Source organism: Eretmochelys imbricata, chromosome 5 (assembly GCF_965152235.1).
Source record: "Eretmochelys imbricata isolate rEreImb1 chromosome 5, rEreImb1.hap1, whole genome shotgun sequence".
In the NCBI taxonomy this organism is placed as follows: domain Eukaryota; kingdom Metazoa; phylum Chordata; order Testudines; family Cheloniidae; genus Eretmochelys; species Eretmochelys imbricata.
The window spans coordinates 15,638,517-15,658,677 of NC_135576.1; the positions used below are offsets into that span (position 1 = coordinate 15,638,517).

At 41.1% G+C, this 20,161-nt stretch overlaps 1 protein-coding gene across 4 annotated transcripts in view; it reads right to left on the reverse strand.

Moving 5' to 3' along the window:
• Window positions 1–20,161, reverse strand: part of DYM (dymeclin) — a 382,693-nt gene that overhangs the window by 335,985 nt on the left and 26,547 nt on the right. For 3 of the 4 annotated variants that reach the window (XR_013346107.1, XM_077816663.1, XM_077816662.1), the window contains one exon: window positions 14,826–15,015. Coding sequence is in view for 3 of the 4 variants with exons in the window: in XM_077816663.1 (XP_077672789.1) it covers window positions 14,826–14,965 (140 nt within the window). In the remaining variant the exon portion in view is untranslated. Of the gene's footprint in view, window positions 1–14,825; window positions 15,016–16,561; window positions 16,663–20,161 lie in introns of those variants that run through there. The other variant, XM_077816664.1, reaches the window with a different exon arrangement.

The window sequence follows — 20,161 nt, forward strand, 5'->3', positions numbered from 1 at the left end:
AAACCACTCCCAGTGAGGCATATTTTGTCAAAACTTTTGTCGGTCGGGGTGTTTGGATTTTTTTTCACACCCCTGACCGACAAAAGCTTTAATGACAAAAGTGCAGTGTAGAGATAGCCTGAGGCTACATCCGCACTACAGCACTTACAGCAGCGCAGCTGCGCCACTGTAGCATTTGTGGTGGAGACGCTTTAAGCCAAAAGGAGAGAGCTCTCCCGTCAGCTTAATAAACTCCTGCTGCCAAGAGAGGCGGTAGCTATGTCAGCAGGAGAAGCTGTCTACACCAGCGCTTAGGTTGGTATAACTTATGTTGCTCAGGGGCGTGTGGTGTAATCACATAAGTTACAACAAGTTACAATGTTATACCAAAGTAACCTGTAGTGTAGACAAGGTCTGAGTAAGTTTCCCAGACCAGAAGATGAGCTCTGTGTAAGCTCCAAAGTTTGTCTCTCTCACCAACAGAAGTTGGTCCAATAAAAGATATTACCCCACTCACCTTGTCTCGCTAATAACCTGGGACTGACACAGCTACAACAACACTGCATCCACCATCATTGTTGGATTACTCTCCACAGACTATTCTCAAACAATAATTAAATTTAACTGAAATCAGTGATGCTATTAAACTGGATACGAATATTTTTCTAGGTTAATTTTTGAAATATTTATTTACATCTTCATTGAAGAATATTGTCCTAGAGACACTTTTTCATTCTTGTTTTACCAAGTTACATCCTTATTATTAAACATTTTATGGAAAAAAAAACCAACAGATTACTTTAAACAATATTTGATCACTGCTCTACATAATGAACTACCACACTAGAAACAGTAGCTTCAGTCTGCACTTCCAACATTTCTAGGCCAAAGGAATCCCTGGTGAATGGAGCCCTCACTTAGAGTGTTTGCAGTTACTACATGTTCAAGAGATAAGTATCAAGGAAAGAAGGTCTACCGGTGAAAGTCTTATAAATCCCCCAGTAGAAGCAGGAGTTACTTAAACAACTAACTCAAAGTCAGGGTATCAAAGTCATAAATGCAAGGTGAAGAAATTCTCAATTAATTCTTATTTCATTCTGATTAACATTATCACATTGGCTAATATAAATAGATGGAAGTCCATTGTATGGATATAATAGGTGTTAACACTGTACTGAAGAGGAGGAAGAGGCAAACAATACACACATTAGTCATTAACAAGTTGTATATTTTACTCTAGCATGACAGTTCAGTTAATTACGTGCCTGAATTTTTACTGAGCCAGACAGCCTCCACAGGTTGAGGGCAGCCACAAGAGAATAGACGCTGCTTAGAGCAAGTACCAACATTACAGTCAAGTGGGCTTTGGGGGGAGAGCACTGAGGCTTGTGATTCCGAAGTACATGCTATGCCAATATTCATGCACTGTTCTCAGCCAGCCTTGCTCAAGGAGAGTTGCCTATCACTAGTAATGAGCAAATAGCAGCATGAACAACGACCACTGCTCTTTCAAAGTATTGCTAAGGAGAGACAAGGTGGGTGGTATCTTTCATTGGACAAACTTCTGTGAGAGAAAGCTTTCTCTCACCAACTGAAGGTGGTCCAATTACCTTTGGAGATGCCTTTGGATCTTCCAGTGGTTTTGATTTTACCAAGTTGTGAACACTTTCCAGCTCGGGGAGGGGACAGGGATAATTTATTTGCACAGAACTTTATTTTTAAAAAACAGTAGCAGCACTTTAAGCAATATTCAAAACAAATGTACACTGATTTGTACATGCTTGGGAAGCCAATTTAGCAATGCACTGAACATGCAAAAACCCACTCTTATTTACCGCACAACTTACCATTGCATACATTTTGGGTTTTTTGAGGGATGGGGGGGAACATTAATTTAATATGTTCACATATAAAGCAAAAGTCACTTGAGAAACATTATAGCAAGGAAAGGTCAACCTTTCACAACTCATAAGTGAGAGAGTGCAGTGGAACCCCACAGCAGATGATGAGTAGCGCTGGACAACATTTTTTAGATGAAATTAATTTGCTGAAATGCAAAATTTTGTATTGACCACAACATTTCATGAATTTGGGTCAGTTTTGGCAATTAAGTTTGGTTAAAACAAAAGAAATCAGAAATGTTGAAATGGTTTGTGACAGACTGACAATATCCTGATCAAACCCTATGGAATTAAGATAAAGTTTACTGAGTTAAATTAAACCTTACTGAATTAGGGTCAATACCTTTGGGGCCCGTTCTCAAAATGCAATTGTGTTTATGTTATTGTGGCATTGTCTGTATCTTTTCTAGTAGGAGGGGGATGCTAATATATTTCCTCTGTTCTGCCCTTTGACGCCACCTCCCTGGAGAGGTAAGTAACTAGTCCAAACTACTTTCTACAGTGACCAACAGACAAAGAAAGGATTTTTGGATAAATAGCCAAATTGATTTTAAACTGGCTCAGGGCCTTCTTCCTGAACCAGCCAACAGACAAGACCTCTAGGCCATCAAGGGCTCCAATTCTTAGGGAAGTAATGGATGAATTGGCCTCCTGAGGCCCCATAAGACTGGGTGCTTGTTTTGAGCTAAAGCTGTGATGAGCTGGTGACCATAAAGGAAACCCTTTGGGTAGGATGTCGAAGGACTGCTCCCGCCAGAGCCAATGTCAGAGGTGGAGTGATGTCTAGTAAGCTTATTAGCACATGTGTAGGTTCTTTTATTCATGTTTTCTCCGTAATGCTTTTTTACCTTAAGAATAAAGTAGGCTTGCAGAGGAAATACTATGTGGTAACTTATAACTATGGTAATTGCACTGTTAACTGTTGTTGAGGAGGAAAGCAAAGCAGGCCCGCTTAGGCAGCCTGACTTTCCAGGTGAATTCACAGTACAATCAGGAAGCTGTGCAGCCTACAAATACTCTGGACAGAAGGAGGTCAGACAAGTCACCACCCAAGAGAGGTGACAACCAGAGGAGCCAGAAGCCTGAGAGTAGGTGCCCTTGCTGGACTACAGAGGCAGAATATAGGGGCAGCAGCCTTGAACTGTGACATGGTTTATTTTTTCATTTCTGAAATGACACATTTTGATATTTCTGGCTAGATTAACAAAGGCTGAGGTGCCATTCACAAAACCAAGAAGGAGGATAAGGACCCCCTTGTATCCAATGGCCAAGTGGTTAGAGCACTCATCCAGGATGTGAGTGACCCAGGGTCTAAACCCCCTTTTGCCTGATGTGAGGCAGGGACTTGAACTCTTGTCCCCCACTTCTCAGGTGAGTGCCCTAACCACAGGCTATAGGAATATATTCTAGGTGAGCCTCAATCTCTCCTGTGGAAGCTGCTCCACTTGGTATAAACAATTAAATACTCGTTCAGGCAGAGAGCGAGAGAATGACTATAGCCTGGTAGTTCGGGCACTAATTTGGGAGGGAAGACAGCCAAGTTCCAGTCCTTCCTCCCACGTCCTGGGTGAATGCCCTAACCACTGAGCTACTGAGTTAATGGTGGGTAGGAGACAACCACCCCTCGTGAAATGTGCCTATATCCCTTGTGAATCTCACCCTTTGTTTCCAAATTTCCTTAACTTTTATTAAAACCAGTTTAAAAGGCCCCAACATGATTTTATTATTATTTTTCAGAACTGCCAGTGAACCAAGCAAATCCATTGTTTGCTCACTCTTATTATGAGCCATTATCCAGATTGATTTCAGAGTAGCAGCCGTGTTAGTCTGTATTCACAAAAAGAAAAGGAGGACTTGTGGCACCTTAGAGACTAACAAATTTATTTGAGCATAACCTTTTGTGAGCTACAGCTCACTTCATCGGATGCATCCGATGAAGTGAGCTGTAGCTCACGAAAGCTTATGCTCAAATAAATTTGTTAGTCTCTAAGGTGCCACAAGTCCTCCTTTTCTTTTTATTCAGATTGAGTGACTCTTGTATTACGCTAATCACTATTCACACACAGTATTTTATTTGGACAATCCAGAATTTTGTTTTGCTTTGTTGAACTCACATTTTAATCTGTTAGCACCTGATCTTATATTTATGTTTTTATTTTTTTTAAATTTATTTTGTGTTTCTATTTCTGTAATCACTTCTTATAGCACAAGGAGTTTCTTCCATTGATGAGTAATCTCCTGTAAGAAACAACCTTTTTAAAAAGCAAAGATTGGGGAGAAGACCAAGAAAGGCAGTTTACTGGCCAAAATTGATGGCTATCATTCCTTGTATGTTTTTATATTCAGCTTGGTCTCATCTCTAGCTTAATATTAGTAGAGGGCCAGATTCTGCTCTCAATTATTACAGCATAATTCCAGTCCAGAATCCTATTAAAATCAATGCATTTAATCTACAGTAGGTCCAGTTCATTTCAACTTAGTTATGTTGGATTTATACCAGTGTAACTGGCCCAGAATCTGGCCCAGAGACTTCAGCAAAAGTGTCACAGTAACAGAGACTGAGTGAAAGTTGCTGCCTGACCATGTGAAAAGGTTGACAGGATAGAATATTCTTCTTTTGAGAAGCCACTCTCCTTTTAATTTAATGACGTCAAAGCATTAGAAACAGAATCTCTACTTTAAAAAAAACATTGTGGCTCAAATCATCAGTCAGAATACCACCCACACAAGTTGCAGTTACACACATGCTACAACACTGGCGAGTCTTCATAAGGCATAAATAAGACCCAAAGTGTAGTACACAACCACCCCGGGGGGGAAGTGGGGGTTGTTAAAAGAGAGGAGGAGAGGAAGCTTTCCTGACAGCTTTTTCCCTTATGCAGTGTTGTTGTAGCCGCGTTGGTCCTTTTTCCCTTGACTAAGCAAAGCTTTTCCCTTGCCATCATTCACAAAACAGAGAAGAATCAGCCCATTCAGTAAATTCATACTGTGGGAATGCTGACTTTAATGGACTATTCATAAGACGGACATCGAATGAAAAGCTGCATATAATTTATTGTACCAATTTTAAAAATGCACCATATTAAGGCAACATAAGAGTTGTTCATTTTATGTCTTTCCATTAAAGAATCATGCACACTATTCTTCAACCAGCCATTTCTAAAACTCAAGGGAAAGAACAAAGTGGAACGTTAAATATTAAGCTTATGATTTTCAGCAAGTTCTGCTTTAATTAATTCTGTTTTAGCTTTCCATCATGAAAACATTGTAACTAACAACAGTCCTCAAAATAAGATCACATTCCCCTCAGCAATGCACTGCTCTGCCTGACTTGAGAGCAAGGCTCACACATCACATGTCATGTCCCATGGCTCTTGGCCTAAAACCAGGCAAAGCTAGATAAAGGCCTACAGATTGTTAACAGTTCTTCTGCGTACAAAAACATTATTTAGGCTGATAAGTCAAGCAACTAAAAGTTAGGAAATGCCAAATTTATAGCTGCCTGTGTAACCTTAATTCAGCCCCCTTGTGTGTCCATCCTTTGAACTGAATGAGCCAGGAATCTGGTAGGAAAAAAAATCACATGTAGATCATGTAATTAAAGACTATCATGATGTATACGGACAAGGGGGCTGAAACTAGGGGAATTTCATGGGATAAAGAAAAGGCACTTCTGTAGCCTGAGGAGAGTCTGCCTGATGAATACCCACAGCCTGACTGCAAACAGAGTATTAGAGCTCCTCAAAAATAAGGATGCAGAATCGTCTACAATGGAAAGTGTTGGGCAACCTAACAGAGGTCGCTGCTTGTTCCCCCTATAATACCACATACACATGCAGTGCCCACCCTCCGTTACCCATAAACTCTGCTGAGGTCCCACTGGCAATGGCTGCCAAATGCCACTCTATAGAGTGAGTCAAACGTTTGCCCCTGCAGCTTATCACTCATGCCGCAAGGGGCTGCAGGTAGCTAGCAGTTTCCCTTTCAGCTCCTTCTTCTGGCTATTACACACTTGTCTCCTTGGCTCTACATGGCAGAACCCCATCATAACAATCAAAGGAACACATAATAGTCATAACAACAACACCAATATCATCCGCTTTCTTCACAGACGGCATGTTGCATCTTGGTGTGCTTCCTCCTATGTGTAAGGGGCAAAGAGCACACATAGCTAGCTGGTGGGGTGGAGGGGAAGGAGGAGGAATCCACTGTAGCAGGTAACAGATAGGAGCTTGTTGGCCCCAACACCCAGGAAGTTTTAGAGATCTGGAAGAGAGAAGAGATCTCCCCTTAAACTTCCCCACTCCTGACACTACTAACTACAGCAGTGGTTCTCAAAGCCGATCCGCCGCTTGTTCAGGGAAAGCCCGTGGTGGCCGGGCCAGTTTGTTTACCTGCCACATCCGCAGGTTTGGCCGATCGCGGCTCCCACTGGCCGCAGTTCACCGCTCCAGGCCAATGAGGGCTGCATGAAGGGCAGCCAGCACGTCCCTTGGCCCGTGCCGCTTCCCCCAGGCCAGTGGGAGCCGCGATCGGCCGAACCTGCGGACGCGGCAGGTAAACAAACAGGCCTGGCCCTTGGGCTTTCCCTGAACAAGCAACGGACCGGCTTTGAGAACCACTGAGCTAGAGGACTAAAAACTTAAAAAGCCAAAGCTGACATGACATATACGTCCTCACAGGAGATGGCATCCACCTTAACTTTGTAAGAGCTTGCCCAATTTAATCCAACACCACTTATGAAAACTATCCCCCTGAAGAGTCACCATCAGTTACCTCAACTTAGCATTGATACCGTTTTCATTAAAACCTGAAAACTAGCATCCGATGAAGTGAGCTGTAGCTCATGAAAGCTTATGCTCAAATAAATTGGTTAGTCTCTAAGGTGCCACAAGTACTCCTTTTCTTTTTGCGAATACAGACTAACACGGCTGTTACTCTGAAACCTAGCATCTACTGATAAACCATCCAATTCTGCAAGAGACTACAACGAAGAGGTATAACTCTAGAATTAACTAAAAAAAATTCTGCCATGTTTGACAAGTGACAAACCTGACCCCTTCAAGCCATTGTTTAAAATGACTGATCCCCTGGGGTGAACAGGAATAGCTATATTTAATACCCACTGTAATAAAGCATGGTTAACCCCTGATTTCTTAACAAGGTTGACCTTGCTTTTTTACAATGAGTGTTGAACTCTTATTTTGCTCATGTAAGTAAGATCATCCAGCTCAGCCACTGGTTCAAGGTGGCATGCAGGGAGCAATGTTTGACACCATTTGTAAAACAGTAAAACTTCTTAGGCACAGCTTAACTAGAAACATTCATGTTTCCTCCTAATTATTAAGCCACATAGAAGACAGTACTATGCCTCTAAAAATACTATCTATTCTAGTTGTCATGCAAGAGCACCATCTGGTGTTCAGTACACTGAATTCTTCACACCAGTTTTTATTCCTGATCTTGGTCACTCCAGATTATTATACAGAACCAAAACATTTATAGGGCCTGATACTGTGAAACTCACTCAAGTAAAGGTTGCTGAATAGACCCTAAGAGACAGACTTTCCTCAAGACAAAAAAACAACCCAAACATTTCTCCATCAATCAGTATATTGTTTAATATTTTGAAAATATTAAACAATACACTAAAAAGCCACAATATAATTTTAACACTATGTACACAGCCCTTAATACTTAGCAAACAAGTATGCTTTTCCTCAGTCAATTGCACCAAGAAAGTACAGAAGTGAGTTTGTCACAACTTTATTCTTCCTTCTCACTACGCTTCCCACCTATCAAACCCTTATGATCATCTACAAGCAAACCAACCCCTTCATATCCCTCCTTTAGATCCTCCATTAGGCTCCTGAATATTCCCCCATCCAACCTTCCTTTCCCCAGAAGACAGAACATTCCTATCTTTCTAGATAAGAGCATAACAACATGCCTTCAGGATGCTAATTCCCTCCATTTTTCTCATCTGAACATCCACTTGCAGACCAACTCCCACATACCAAATACCTTTTGAGATGATCCATCTCCCAGTTGCCTGAACTGTCTCCTACACCCATGCATGAGGCTCAGTCCACCTGCCAACTATAAGAAACCCTACTGAAAATTCCAAATAGGCACCCCATACCTGTCTTATACCCAGTCCTTGGAACATCAAGTTTACAGACACCTAAAAGCTATGGTAAATAAGGGTTGGACTGATGTAAATTCATATCCATATTTTACTAAAATTTCTAATATAATATCTTCCCATCTTTATTCAGTCTGTCATTCATGTTCAAAATTTAAGATTTTAAGATTAGTAAAACTCTCTCTACAATTCACTTGAAAAATAGCTCCTTATTAAAGAAGTATTTTTAAAATGACAGAAAACATTAGTCCAGAATGGATACAGCACATGTTTTCAGTGAAAACAGGTAAAAGCTAAATATGTCATCTTAGACTGCAGACAGTTTGGTGCACTCAGCATAGCCAATAAAATAGTTTGGATCTAGTTGCTTCAGATCACTAAAGAATGCATGACTTCTTTGTAGCAGACAATGCTTCCACTAATTAAGAGAGAGCCTGCTATCTTCAAACTCAGCAACAGAGAAATCAGGGACAGAGCAATGCTTGGCAAGACCAAGTCAAGTGAAGGGCCCTTTGGGTGACCAGGAGAGTTGAGCCACAGCTGCAGGTTGAATGAAGAGGTGAGGACAAGGAAACGTGCAACTACAGAGAGCTGGATGGGTCATCAACATGGAAGTTACCGAGAATATGCATGTGAGATTGTGATGCGAGGAAGAGACAGAGGAACCAGACAAGAGGATCAGTGGGCGAAGCTGAGTGGACAAAAGATGACAGCAACATGGAGAGGTACGAAAGACAAGTCAGAGGCAGTGCTGTTCAAGAGGAGGAAGGGGTTGGAAGCAGCAAGTCCAATCCAGTATAGGCAATGTGAGAGAAGGACAGGCCTTCGTAAGAAGGAAGCTGTAGAGGCAATGTCAGACAAAACAAAAGGGATCCAGGTCTCAGAGAGTCAGGAACTGGAGGGAGAAAGATAAGATGACATCATGGATAATGGAGATCTCTTTAGAGATGGAGCAGGCATTCCAGAGACAGCAAGATAAAGGGAAAAGGAAGTGGGAAGATGAGCATGGGGTTAGCAATGGTGACATGCGGGGGAATGATGGTGATGAGGAAAGATGTGGGACGTGGAAAGGGTGGAGTTGTGGCAAATGTCATCAGCGGTAAGGAGGTGGAGGCTGAGAAGGTTGTGAATGTGGAATCTGAATTTGAGCTGGTGGGAGCAGTGTAGGTAGAACTCTTGGGAACTTTAGTGGGATGATGATAACAAGGATGGAGAAAATGGAGCCTGTGAGAGGGGATGGAGGAGGAGGGCAGATGCAATGATGCAGAAGATGGGTATAGTGAGAGCCTTGGTTAAGTGGCAGATGGACAAAGTTACCCCAAAAAAGTTTGGAAAATGATGCACAAATTCCCACTACCAGGTAGCTAGACTGTATTACCCCAGAAACGGTGGAAGAGGCGGTCAGGCTGCACGATTGTTCTCTGAGGCTGACACATAGCTTTCAGGCCCTCCTCTCACCCTTAAAGAGGCATAAATAAGACACCTTCGAGGAGAATCTAGACCACATGCATCCTATCTTGGGTGCATCATTATTAAAATCTGCCAAGAAGAATAACCAAATTTATGACAGTGCACTAATAATCTACCCAGATCAATCATTACTGAGGAAAAAGCAAGAACATAAGCATGGCCATACTGGGTCAGACCATTGGTCCATCTAGCTCAGTATCCTGTCTTCCAACAGTGGCCAATGCCAGGTGCCCCAGAGGGAATGAACAGAACAGGTAATCATCAAGTGATCCATCCCGTCGCCCATTCCCAGCTTCTAGCAAACAGAAGCTAGGGACACTATCCCTGCCCATCCTGGCTAACAGCCGTTGATGGACCTATCCATTAATTTATCTAGTTCTTTTTTTGACCCTGTTATAGTCTTGGCCTTCACAACATACTCTGGCAAAGAGTTCCACAGCTTGACTGTGTATTGTGTGAAGAAATACTTCATTTTGTTTCTTTTAAACCTGTCTATTAATTTCATTTGGTGCCCTCTAGTTCTTGTTTTATGAGAAGGAGTAAATAACACTTCCTTATTTACTTTCTCCACACCGCTCATGATTTTATAGACCTCTATTATGTCACCCCTCAATCATCTCCTTTCCAAGCTGAAAAGTCCCAGTGTTAAGCAGCTCTCCTTTTTGGAAGCTGTTCCATACTCCAAATCATTCCCCCCACCCCTTTTCTGTACCTTTTCAAATTCCAATATATCTTTTTTGAGATGGGGAGACCAGATCTGCATGCAATATTTAAGATGTAGGCATATCTTGGATTTATATAGAGGCAATATGAAATTTTCTGTCTTCTTATCTATCCCTTTCTTAATGATTCCCAACATTGTTAGATTTTTGACTGCTGTTGCACATGGAGTGGATGTTTTCAGAAAACTATCCACAATGAATCCAAGATCTCTTTCTTAAGTGGTAACAGCTAATTTAGACCCCACCATTATATATGTAGAGTTGGAATTATGTTTTCCAATGTGCATTACTTTGCATTTATCAACACTGAATTTCATCTGCCATTTTGTTGCCCAGTCACCCAGTTTTGTGAGATTCCTCTGTAACTCTTCAGTCTGCTTTGGATTTAACTATCTTGAGTAGTTCTGTATTATCTGCAAATTTTGCCAGCTCACTCTTTACCCCTTTTTCCAGATCATTTATGAATATATTGAACAGTACTGGTACCGATGCAGACGCCTGGGAGACACCATTATTGACCTCTCTCCATTCTGAAAACTGAGCACTTATTCCTACCCTTTGTTTCCTATCTTTTAACCAGTTACTGATCCAGGAGAAGACCCTTCCTCTTATCCCATGACAGCTTACATTGCTTCAGAGCCTTGGGTAAGGGACCTTGTCAAAGGCTTTCTGAAAATCAAAGTACACTATATCCACTGGATCCCCCTTGGCCACATTCTTGTTAACCCCCTCGAAGAATTCTAGTAGATTGGTGAGGCATGATTTCCCTTTACAAAAACCTTGTTGACTCTTCCCCAACAAACCGCGTTCATCTATGTGTCTGATAATTCTGTTCCTTACTATAGTTTCCATCAATTTGCCTGGTACTGAAGTTAGGCTTACCAGAGACTGTAATTGCCAGGACCACCTTTGGAGCCTTTTTAAAAAGTTGGTATCACATTAGCTATCCTCCAGTCACTTGGTTCAGAAGCTGATTTAAGTGATAGATTACATACCACAGTTAGTAGTTCTGCAATTTCACATATGAGTTCCTTCAGAACTCTTGGATGAATATCATCAGGTCCTGGTGACTAATTTCTGTTTAATTTATCAATTTGTTCCAAAACTCCTCTAAAGAGACCTCAATCCGGAACAGTTCCTCAGACTTGTCACCCAAAAAGAATGGCTCGGGTTTGGCAATTTCCCTCACATGCTCAGCTGTGAGGACCAATGCAAAGAATTCATTTAGTTTCTCTGCAATGGCCTTATCGTCCTCAAGTGCTCCTTTAGCATATCAATAGTCCAGTGGCCCCACTGGTTGCTTAGCAGGTTCCTGCTTCTGATGTACTTAAAACAAAATTTTTGCTTTAACTTTTTGAGTCTTTGGCTAGCTGTTCTTCACATTCTTTTTTGGCCTTCCTCATTATATTTTTACACTTCAATTGCCAGAGTGTATGCTCCTTTCTATTTTCCTCAAAAGGATTTAACTTCCACTTTTTTTAACGGCTTCTATTACTTCGTTGTTTAGCCACAGTGGCACATTTTTGGTCCTCTCATTAGGTTTTTTAATTTGGGGTGTACATTTAAATTGAGCCTCTATTGTGATGTTTTTAAAACGTTTCCATGCAGCTTGCAGGGATTTCACTTTTGGCACTGTAACTTTTAATTTCTGTTTCACTAACTTCCTCATTTTTATGTAGTTCCCCTTTCTAAAGTTAAATGCTACTGTGGTGGGCTGCATTGGTTTCCCTCTCCACCCACAAACACACAGGGATATTAAATTTTATTATATTATGGACACTATTACCAAGCAGTTCAGGTATATTCACCTCTTGGATCAGATGCTGTGCTCCACTTAGGACTAAATCAAGAATTGCCTGTCCTCTTTTGGTTTCCAGGACTATCTGCTCCATGATGCCATCATTTAAGGTGTCGAGAAACTTTATCTCTGCATCCCATCCTGAGGTGACATGTACCCAGTCAATATGGGGATAGTTGAAATCCCCCATTATTATTGAGGTTTTTTTATTTTTATAGCCTCTCTAATCAACCTGAGGATTTCAGTCACTATCATCATCCTGGTCAGGTGGTCGGCAGTATATCCCTACTGCTATATTCTTATTATTCAAGCATGGAATTACTATCCATAGAGATTCTACGGTACAGTTTGGTTCATTTAAGATTTTTTACTTCATTTGATTCTACGCTTTCTTTCACATATAGTGCCACTCCCCCACCCAGCACAGCCTGTTCTGTCCTTCTGATACATTTTGTACCCTGCTATTACTGTGTCCCACGGATTATCTTTATTCCACCAAGCTTCTCTGATGTCTATTATATCAATATCCTCATTTAATACAAGGCACTCAAGTTCACCCATCTTAATATTTAGACTTCTAGCATTTGTATATAAGCACAAGAAGTTTATAGAAATAAGCAGAAAAGCCTGAAATAAGATGGTGTTCCACTGGACTGAGTATGACAGGGAACTGGCTTTGGAAGCTACTCAAACATCTTCTCTTCTGCAGAAGGAAGCCAGGAAAGTGTCTGATCAATGGTATGATTGAGATGGAGTTAGACAACTATATGACAAAATCTTTTATATTTGTGGAGATGAGACAATCCTTTCAGTAACTGTCATTCAAGTATTACCTGTTGCATTGGTAAAAACAGGCTTAAAAATAGGCAGAAAGAAATGGAAAGATGACAAAAAGCAATTGGCCTTGTCTTGGGGGCTAAATTTGAACCCAAAGGGCTGGGTTCACTTTCAATACTACTTCTGTGATTCTTCACAAGTCTGATATGGGAGTTGTGAAGAACAGCAAAGCCAAGCTTTGTACTGCACCATATGCATCATATCAAGAGTGATTCTGTTACCCTGAAGCCAGTATAGACTTTTTGCCTTGCTTCCAGTTGTCCAGCAAAAAAATTTAAAACTTCCAAATGCCACTAAAAATAAAATAATAAAATATTTTTCATGATTAAGTGCTAGGAAACAACTGTGATGAATACTCCCTTGTACTCACACCCTACACACTATTGTAATAATCTTTATACAAAGTATGCCCTGTGAGGTAGTATTTAAAAACTCATAATTTGCTGATCAGTATTGTCCTGATAAAATGTGCGTGACAACACTATTTCAGATTCCGCGTTATGATCTTATTAACACATGTTCCAAACACCCCAGCCCTGCCCAAAGTCAGGTCTGTCCTAAACAAAAGAAGGAATGTGTGCTTGCCTTAATTTGCATTTAAGAAGTAAACAGAGTCATCAAGCAGGGAGGGAAAACAAAGGAAGTTCAAATAGGTGAAGAAAAAAAAAACAGAGTAGGGAATATCCTTCCACATAGATTCTTTGTCTCCCGATCCTCAGCTGGAAATGTTTTCCAAGGGGTGGACTGAAATTATTAAAAGGAAGAACAAATACCCCAAGGGACCCTCCCCACCCCCATTTTTTCTGACCATTGCATTTACTGCATCTGAAAAGACAAAGGAAACAGTTGTTGGACTCTGTGGGAGGGGTTCTGACCTGAAGAGTTTGGTCAGTAAGACTGATGAAAGCATGTGGTGAGAAAACTTTGTTTTGAATCCAATGTAATTTGTTAAATTAGGCACCAGTAAGCATTCTCTCTCTATCTTTCTTGTAATCGTTTCTGATTTCTATGCCTCATTATTTGTAGTCACTTAAAATCTCCCTCTTCGTAGTTAATTTCTTTTACAGTTTTATCTAATCCAGTGTGTTCAAGTTAAAGTGTCTGGTAACTCCATTTGGGGTAACAAGTTGTGTGCATATTATTCCCTTACATGAATAACAGACTCAGTTATTTGTACCGTCCAGGAGAGAGCTGGACAGTACAGGACATACATCTCTGGGGAGAAATCCAGGACCAGGGCTGTGACGGGGTCACCCTGCAGCATAACTAAGGCTGGTAAGAGCCTACTTGTGGCTGGCTGGCTGGCTGGAACACACATGCAGACATAGCTGAGAAGACTTACATGCTGGAGACCATTTGTGAGCAGTCCAGGCTGGAGACTATAGTAGCAAAGCATTGTAAAGGGCTCCCCACCAGGCTACAGGACCAGGGTGATACAGCTACTCATAAGTCTGGATTATATCCTGGTATGTCACAAGAACAAACTATAAGGGACCCTATCCAGTAACAAACTTACAGCTCAATCACCTAAGATGCTAAATACCCTCAGCTCCCATTAAATTCAATGGGAGTTTAAGGGGCTCAGCAATGGCAGGATTAACCCATAACTTCATCACTGCTTTAATCTGCTAGAGCTGGAAGCTATAGGTCCTGCAAAGGGGGCACGCATCTGTTATTCTTCAGCATTTCCAGCAACCTATTTAGACAAACAGCATTATAGACCTATTGCTGACCTTTCTTGGTTGCGAGGAGAAAGGAGACTAATTACAGCTGCAATGAGGAGGAAAAGAAGCAGCAAGAATGAGAGAATATGGTGGAATTGTACTCCAACAGCCCACACTCAGGTGGACTTTCCACAGACCTACCTCCACAAAAGAGAAGAAAAATAAGTCTATTTTGCATTCAGAGTTATTAGGCACCACTGCTCATGTATTTGTCACAAACGTTCAGTCCTTCAGCAAGCATCCTCTTACCTGCTTGTTGGGGCAGTAAAGCTAAAAGAAAGCAGCTGATTCCAGAATGGGTCATTCTCAGAGACAGCCTCGGCTCCCGATAATCTTTTTAAGTACTCATTTTCTGGGAGCTCACAAATGCTGCTACTGTTTGCGCCCATTTTCTTATTTTGTAAGTTCCTTTTTAAAGCTTCATTCCTTCAACAGAAGCCTACAAAAAAGAGAGAGAGGAAATATTTAAATCCTAGTAACAGGAATACACATCTTTGGCACATATAAGGGATATACAGAACTTACCAAACTAGAAACCAATAAATCTCTAGTTCCATAACTACAACAGTTGCTGAAAAGACACAAAACTGAAGAGCACAGGAGCAGGCTAGAATAGTTTGCTTTCAACAGTTTAGGACAGTAAGATATAGTTAATATCCAAATTAAAAAAAATTGATTGGCATACATTCCAGGCCTTCTCCACTGAATTCTTCATTAGCTGTGGTCAGAGAAAGAACACATTGACACAACAGCTGTAAGCAAAAGGGAAAGTAGCAGGAAACTTACAATTTAAGCAGGCACATTAGTGAGACCACTATTCAAAAATTTAGCATTTTCAAAGTCGTGCACAGATACTCAGAGTACATCTACACTGCACACTACTGGCAGAGATGTATAGCGTATAGTGCAGCAATGAAAAGCGATCTGTGTTCACATTGCACTGTGTAGCTACCCATGTCAGTGAAAGTCTCTAGCACAGGGGAGGTGGCAGAGGATGGCTTCAGCAGCACTGCCCCCACTGCCAGAATCTTTTCCTGCTCCAGCTACAGGGAGGCAGCAGAGAGGCAGCTGGACACTACATTGCTAAAAATAGCAATGTCGACGGGGAGGCACAGCTTGGGCAAGTAGAGAGCTGTGTAGGATATATACTCAAGTACATACCCACGCCCTTCTGGGGTGTCTTTACCAACCTAAGCAATACCTCACAGTCTACACTGCTATTTATACCTGTGCTAGAGGATATATATATATATATACACACACACAACGCATCGCCGAAAGCAGCATGCAATGTAGACAAACCCTTGGGTATGTGACTGCCATTGGCAAGAATGGGAATCAAGCAACTAAATTCCTGTGAACCACTGATGATTTTCCCCTTCTCTATGTTCAAAACCACATTAACGTCACATAGATATTATCACTTCTTGGCGAATATTTTAAATCTAGATCAGGCGACAAGCCTCCTAATGTCATTAGTGTCTCATAGCTATTCGCTGACCTATGTGAAATGAGTTGGTTAGTCCCAGTCCAGTGGTTAGTGGAAAGGTCTAAGACCAAATGTTCATGAAGAATTAACTCATTTTCAGAGGTGATACTTGCAGAACTAGTTAGCAGCACACAGTAGGTTATATGGGGAAATAATCACATTATCCTTGGCTGTGCTGTACCTGTTCTATATATTCTTCCAGACTGTCAATTATGCTTTCCCATTTTTACAAACGTTAACTAAGTAATCCACTAGAGAAGTAAGAAACTAGCCAAGGGCAACTGAAGCTTAGAAGAAGGTATTTGGATTAAAAAGGAAATATATGAAGACCTAATAAAACTAACCTGGACTCCAGACCATCCAAGCTGCATAAGCACTTAACAAAATGCCCCACCCCTATAGACATAGCACCCTTCCACTGAAATCTCATAAGATCCCACAAACTGAGCTATATAAGGCTGTGTCCATACTTGGTCAAGGGACTTTCAAGGAACACCTGTGGATAGGTGATGCAGAAAGAGACACTGGCAATCAGTAAGTGGCACTCTCTCCTCTGACTCCACATTGAACCAATGCCCTGCATACGTTCATGGTGCTCTGTACTACTGGAAGTGCCATCTTTCAGATGAGATGAAAATCAAGGTCTTATGGATCTCATGGATCCTTAATAAGAGTATGCATGTCAACCCGCAGTGCCTTGACTGAATTCTAACTTGGATAATTATTTTCTGCCTACATACACTCCCCATGAAGTTTCAGGTAGATCTGATATTCTTCATGTCCTGCCCTAAACCAGTGCACTGTTAAATACCGGCTATGTTTCATTTCAGAAGTGGGTGCACTTCAGGGGTGTACAAAATGTACAACTGTTTAAGTTTGCAAACTGGTTTGTCATCCTCTAGGTTAAGAGGTGCTATTGTGGAATCCTGCATGCTGGTTGGGTGGCAACAGGATAAGGGTTTACATGCATAAGTGATATTAGCATCTTGAATGATTTCACTTAACTGTAGTGGGATATAGAGAGAGAGAGAGAGAGAGACAGACAGACAGACAGACAGACAGACAGTGTCACTTGTCCATGAACTTCTCTAAACTATCGCCATACCTGTTACTGAGAGACATTTCACTGCTAGAGTAATACTAGTTTTAAAATCAGTACAAAATAAAAGATAAAACAGAAACACCAATTTCTTTCATTTGCAAAGATACTACAGCAATGCTTTCACGCAAAGAGAGATGCTGCCCACCACACACGTAAATAACTGATGGAATATTATATAAGGCTTCCCCAAATACATGAAATAAATGCACAACTCCTTGCAGAAGTAAAAAGGGAATGTCAGTTTCTTCATAAAATTACAACTGTTTAATTTTATTATTTTTTCAAGAAAAAATATAAAAGCAAAAACAATGTAATTAACATGACATTTAAATTAATAAGGAAATTATTATTACCAATGTTGGGATAAAGAAATACAAACACAAATTTCTTGCTTTATGCTTTTAGCTTCTGGTATTGTTTGTTTAATGCTGGCCTCCAACCAGCTAACCTATCCCACACAGGAAGTGTCACACTGGACCAAACCCAAGGCCACAGCGAGTTCAATATACTGTCTCCCAACGTGGTCAGAACCAGATGCCTCAGAGGAAGGTGTAAAAACCCCACAGTAGGCAGACCAGTAAGAAGATCAGGTCCCATCCTGATCTCTAATAGTTAAAGATTTGCTTAAGCCTTTAGCATGAGGTTTTAAATCCCTTCCATATTTTTTTATCATTACTTATTACAACTTTGAATATTTGAGATCCATATAAATGCAAAGGAAAATAATTTTTCTTCCCATAAATTATAAACATACTGGAGCAATACATGCAAGATCTTTCCAGAGTTTTGTATACAAAAATCTGCCCTGCTTCAACAGTCTGTGTACTGGAATCCAGGAGCTAAATTTTCTCTCAAATAGCATGTGTTTATTTCCTTCTTAAAAAAAAAAGGAAAGGAAAGGAAGAGAAAAGGAAAGGATTTTTCTGCTCCTTCACTGAATTTATATGGGTCTTTTGGTCAGGCCTGCGGCCACAACCATCACCAAACATGCCCAGGCCCATTCTTTCTCCGCCACCTTCTTCTCACCTCTTCAGCTTTGCTGTTATTACCGGTAAACACCCTCTTGCAGAGCAGAGGCAGAGGATGCATGTAAGCTTTGCCACAGCAGCAATGTCTTAGAGCAGTGGTGCCCAAACCTTTCCTGTTGTGCCTCCCCTTACCAGTAATGGAGTCTGTCTGCACCCTCGCTCCATTACTATATAGCCAAGGCTTCCTCAGCAGAGGAGCATGGGTTCAAGGCAGAGGTGGGGGTGGAGCTGGGGATGGGGGAAGAGCTGGGGACAGAGGTGGAGCTGGCCAGGGAGCAGAGAGGGCATGACGGCAGAGCTGAGCGGCAGGTGGAAAAGAGCTGCGGCTTGGCACAAAGCAGAGCTGAGGGGCGCTCCTTTCCTGCCTCCCCCTGGGGTTTTGCCCAGGCCCTCCCAAACATTCCTCCACACACTCCTAGGGGTAGGATATGTACTTATATGTATGTCCTGTGCAGGGGAGGGGGGAGGGCCAGTTTGGGAACCACTGCTTTAGAGCGATCCAGCTGGCCATCAATAAACCAATGAAACTGACTAAGCACAAAGCAAGGAAACTAAAAATAAATGGAGAAAAACATTTTCTCCATGTAATTTTAGAGATTACTTGTCGTAAGAACTAATGTTCGCATGGAATTGTGATTTCCAAGTTGATGTGGTCCCTTTGATACCCTAATAAATCTAGCTCAGGTAAAGCAGTTTCCCTTCTCAGAGCGACTGTTTCAGGTTGTCTGCAGATTCAGGCAGACAGCACTGCATCCATAAAACTTTAAAAACACAAACTAAATGTCCATTCACAACTATGAAGTCTACAAGGGGGTGACGGTATTAATGAAAACATTGTAATAATCACAAATTAATAGATTCTAAAGGTAGAAGGGACCACTGTGGTCATCTAATTTGCCCTCTTGAATAACACAGGCCATATGACTTCCCTGAATTAATTCCTGTTTAAAACTAGAGCATATCTTTTCAAAAACCATCCAGTCTTGATTTTAAAATTGCCAGTGATGGAGAATCCACCACAACCCTGTGACAAGTTTCAGAGTAGCGGCCATGTTAGTCTATATCCGCAAAAAGAACAAGAGTACTTGTGGCACCTTAGAGACTAACAAATTTATTAGAGCATAAGCTTTCGTAGGCTACAGCCCACTTCATCAGATAGATAGAATGGAACATATAGTAAGAAGATTATATAATACTTATCTATAAATACATACACATACAACATTTTCACCTTATTTCCAATGTGAATTTGTCTAGCTTCAGCTTCTAGCTATTGGATCTTGTTATACTTTTGGTGGATACATTGAAGAGCCAGCCTATTATCAAATTTCTGCTCCCCATGTAGGTACTTAAATGATTAAGTCACCTCTTAATCTTCCCTTTGTTAAGCTAAACAGATTGCTATCCTTGGGTCCATCACTAGAAGGCATGTTTTCCAATCCTTCAGTCATTCTCGTTGCCCTTCTGTTAACCCTCTCCAGTCTATTAAGATCCTTCTTGAACTGTGGACACCAGTACTGGACACCGTGTACCCATAGCGGTCACACCAATACCAATCTGAATTTGAGTCTAGGCTCAAATGTAGGCTGTATAACTCCAACATGAAGGCTGTATCTAGCCTCCAAGCCATGTGTTTTGACACAATTGTAACATGAAGGCTGTATCTAGCCTCCAAGCCATGTGTTTTGACACAATTGTATTAGCATATTAAACATATACTGATTATAAACTAACATTCAATCTAATGCAATACTGACTCTCACAAAGCACTCTCACACTAGGCTTGCACTTCTACTCAGAGACCTACAAGAATTCAGTCAACTAATGATGGCAAGACTGAGAAACAGCTGATTATTATACATTAGGTGGAAAAGTTCAGGTATGTATGTAAAGATTGCATGTAAATTGTATATTTTTGACTGTATCTCTTACAACTGAAGTGATGGAAGAAGGGTAAGGGCAGAGA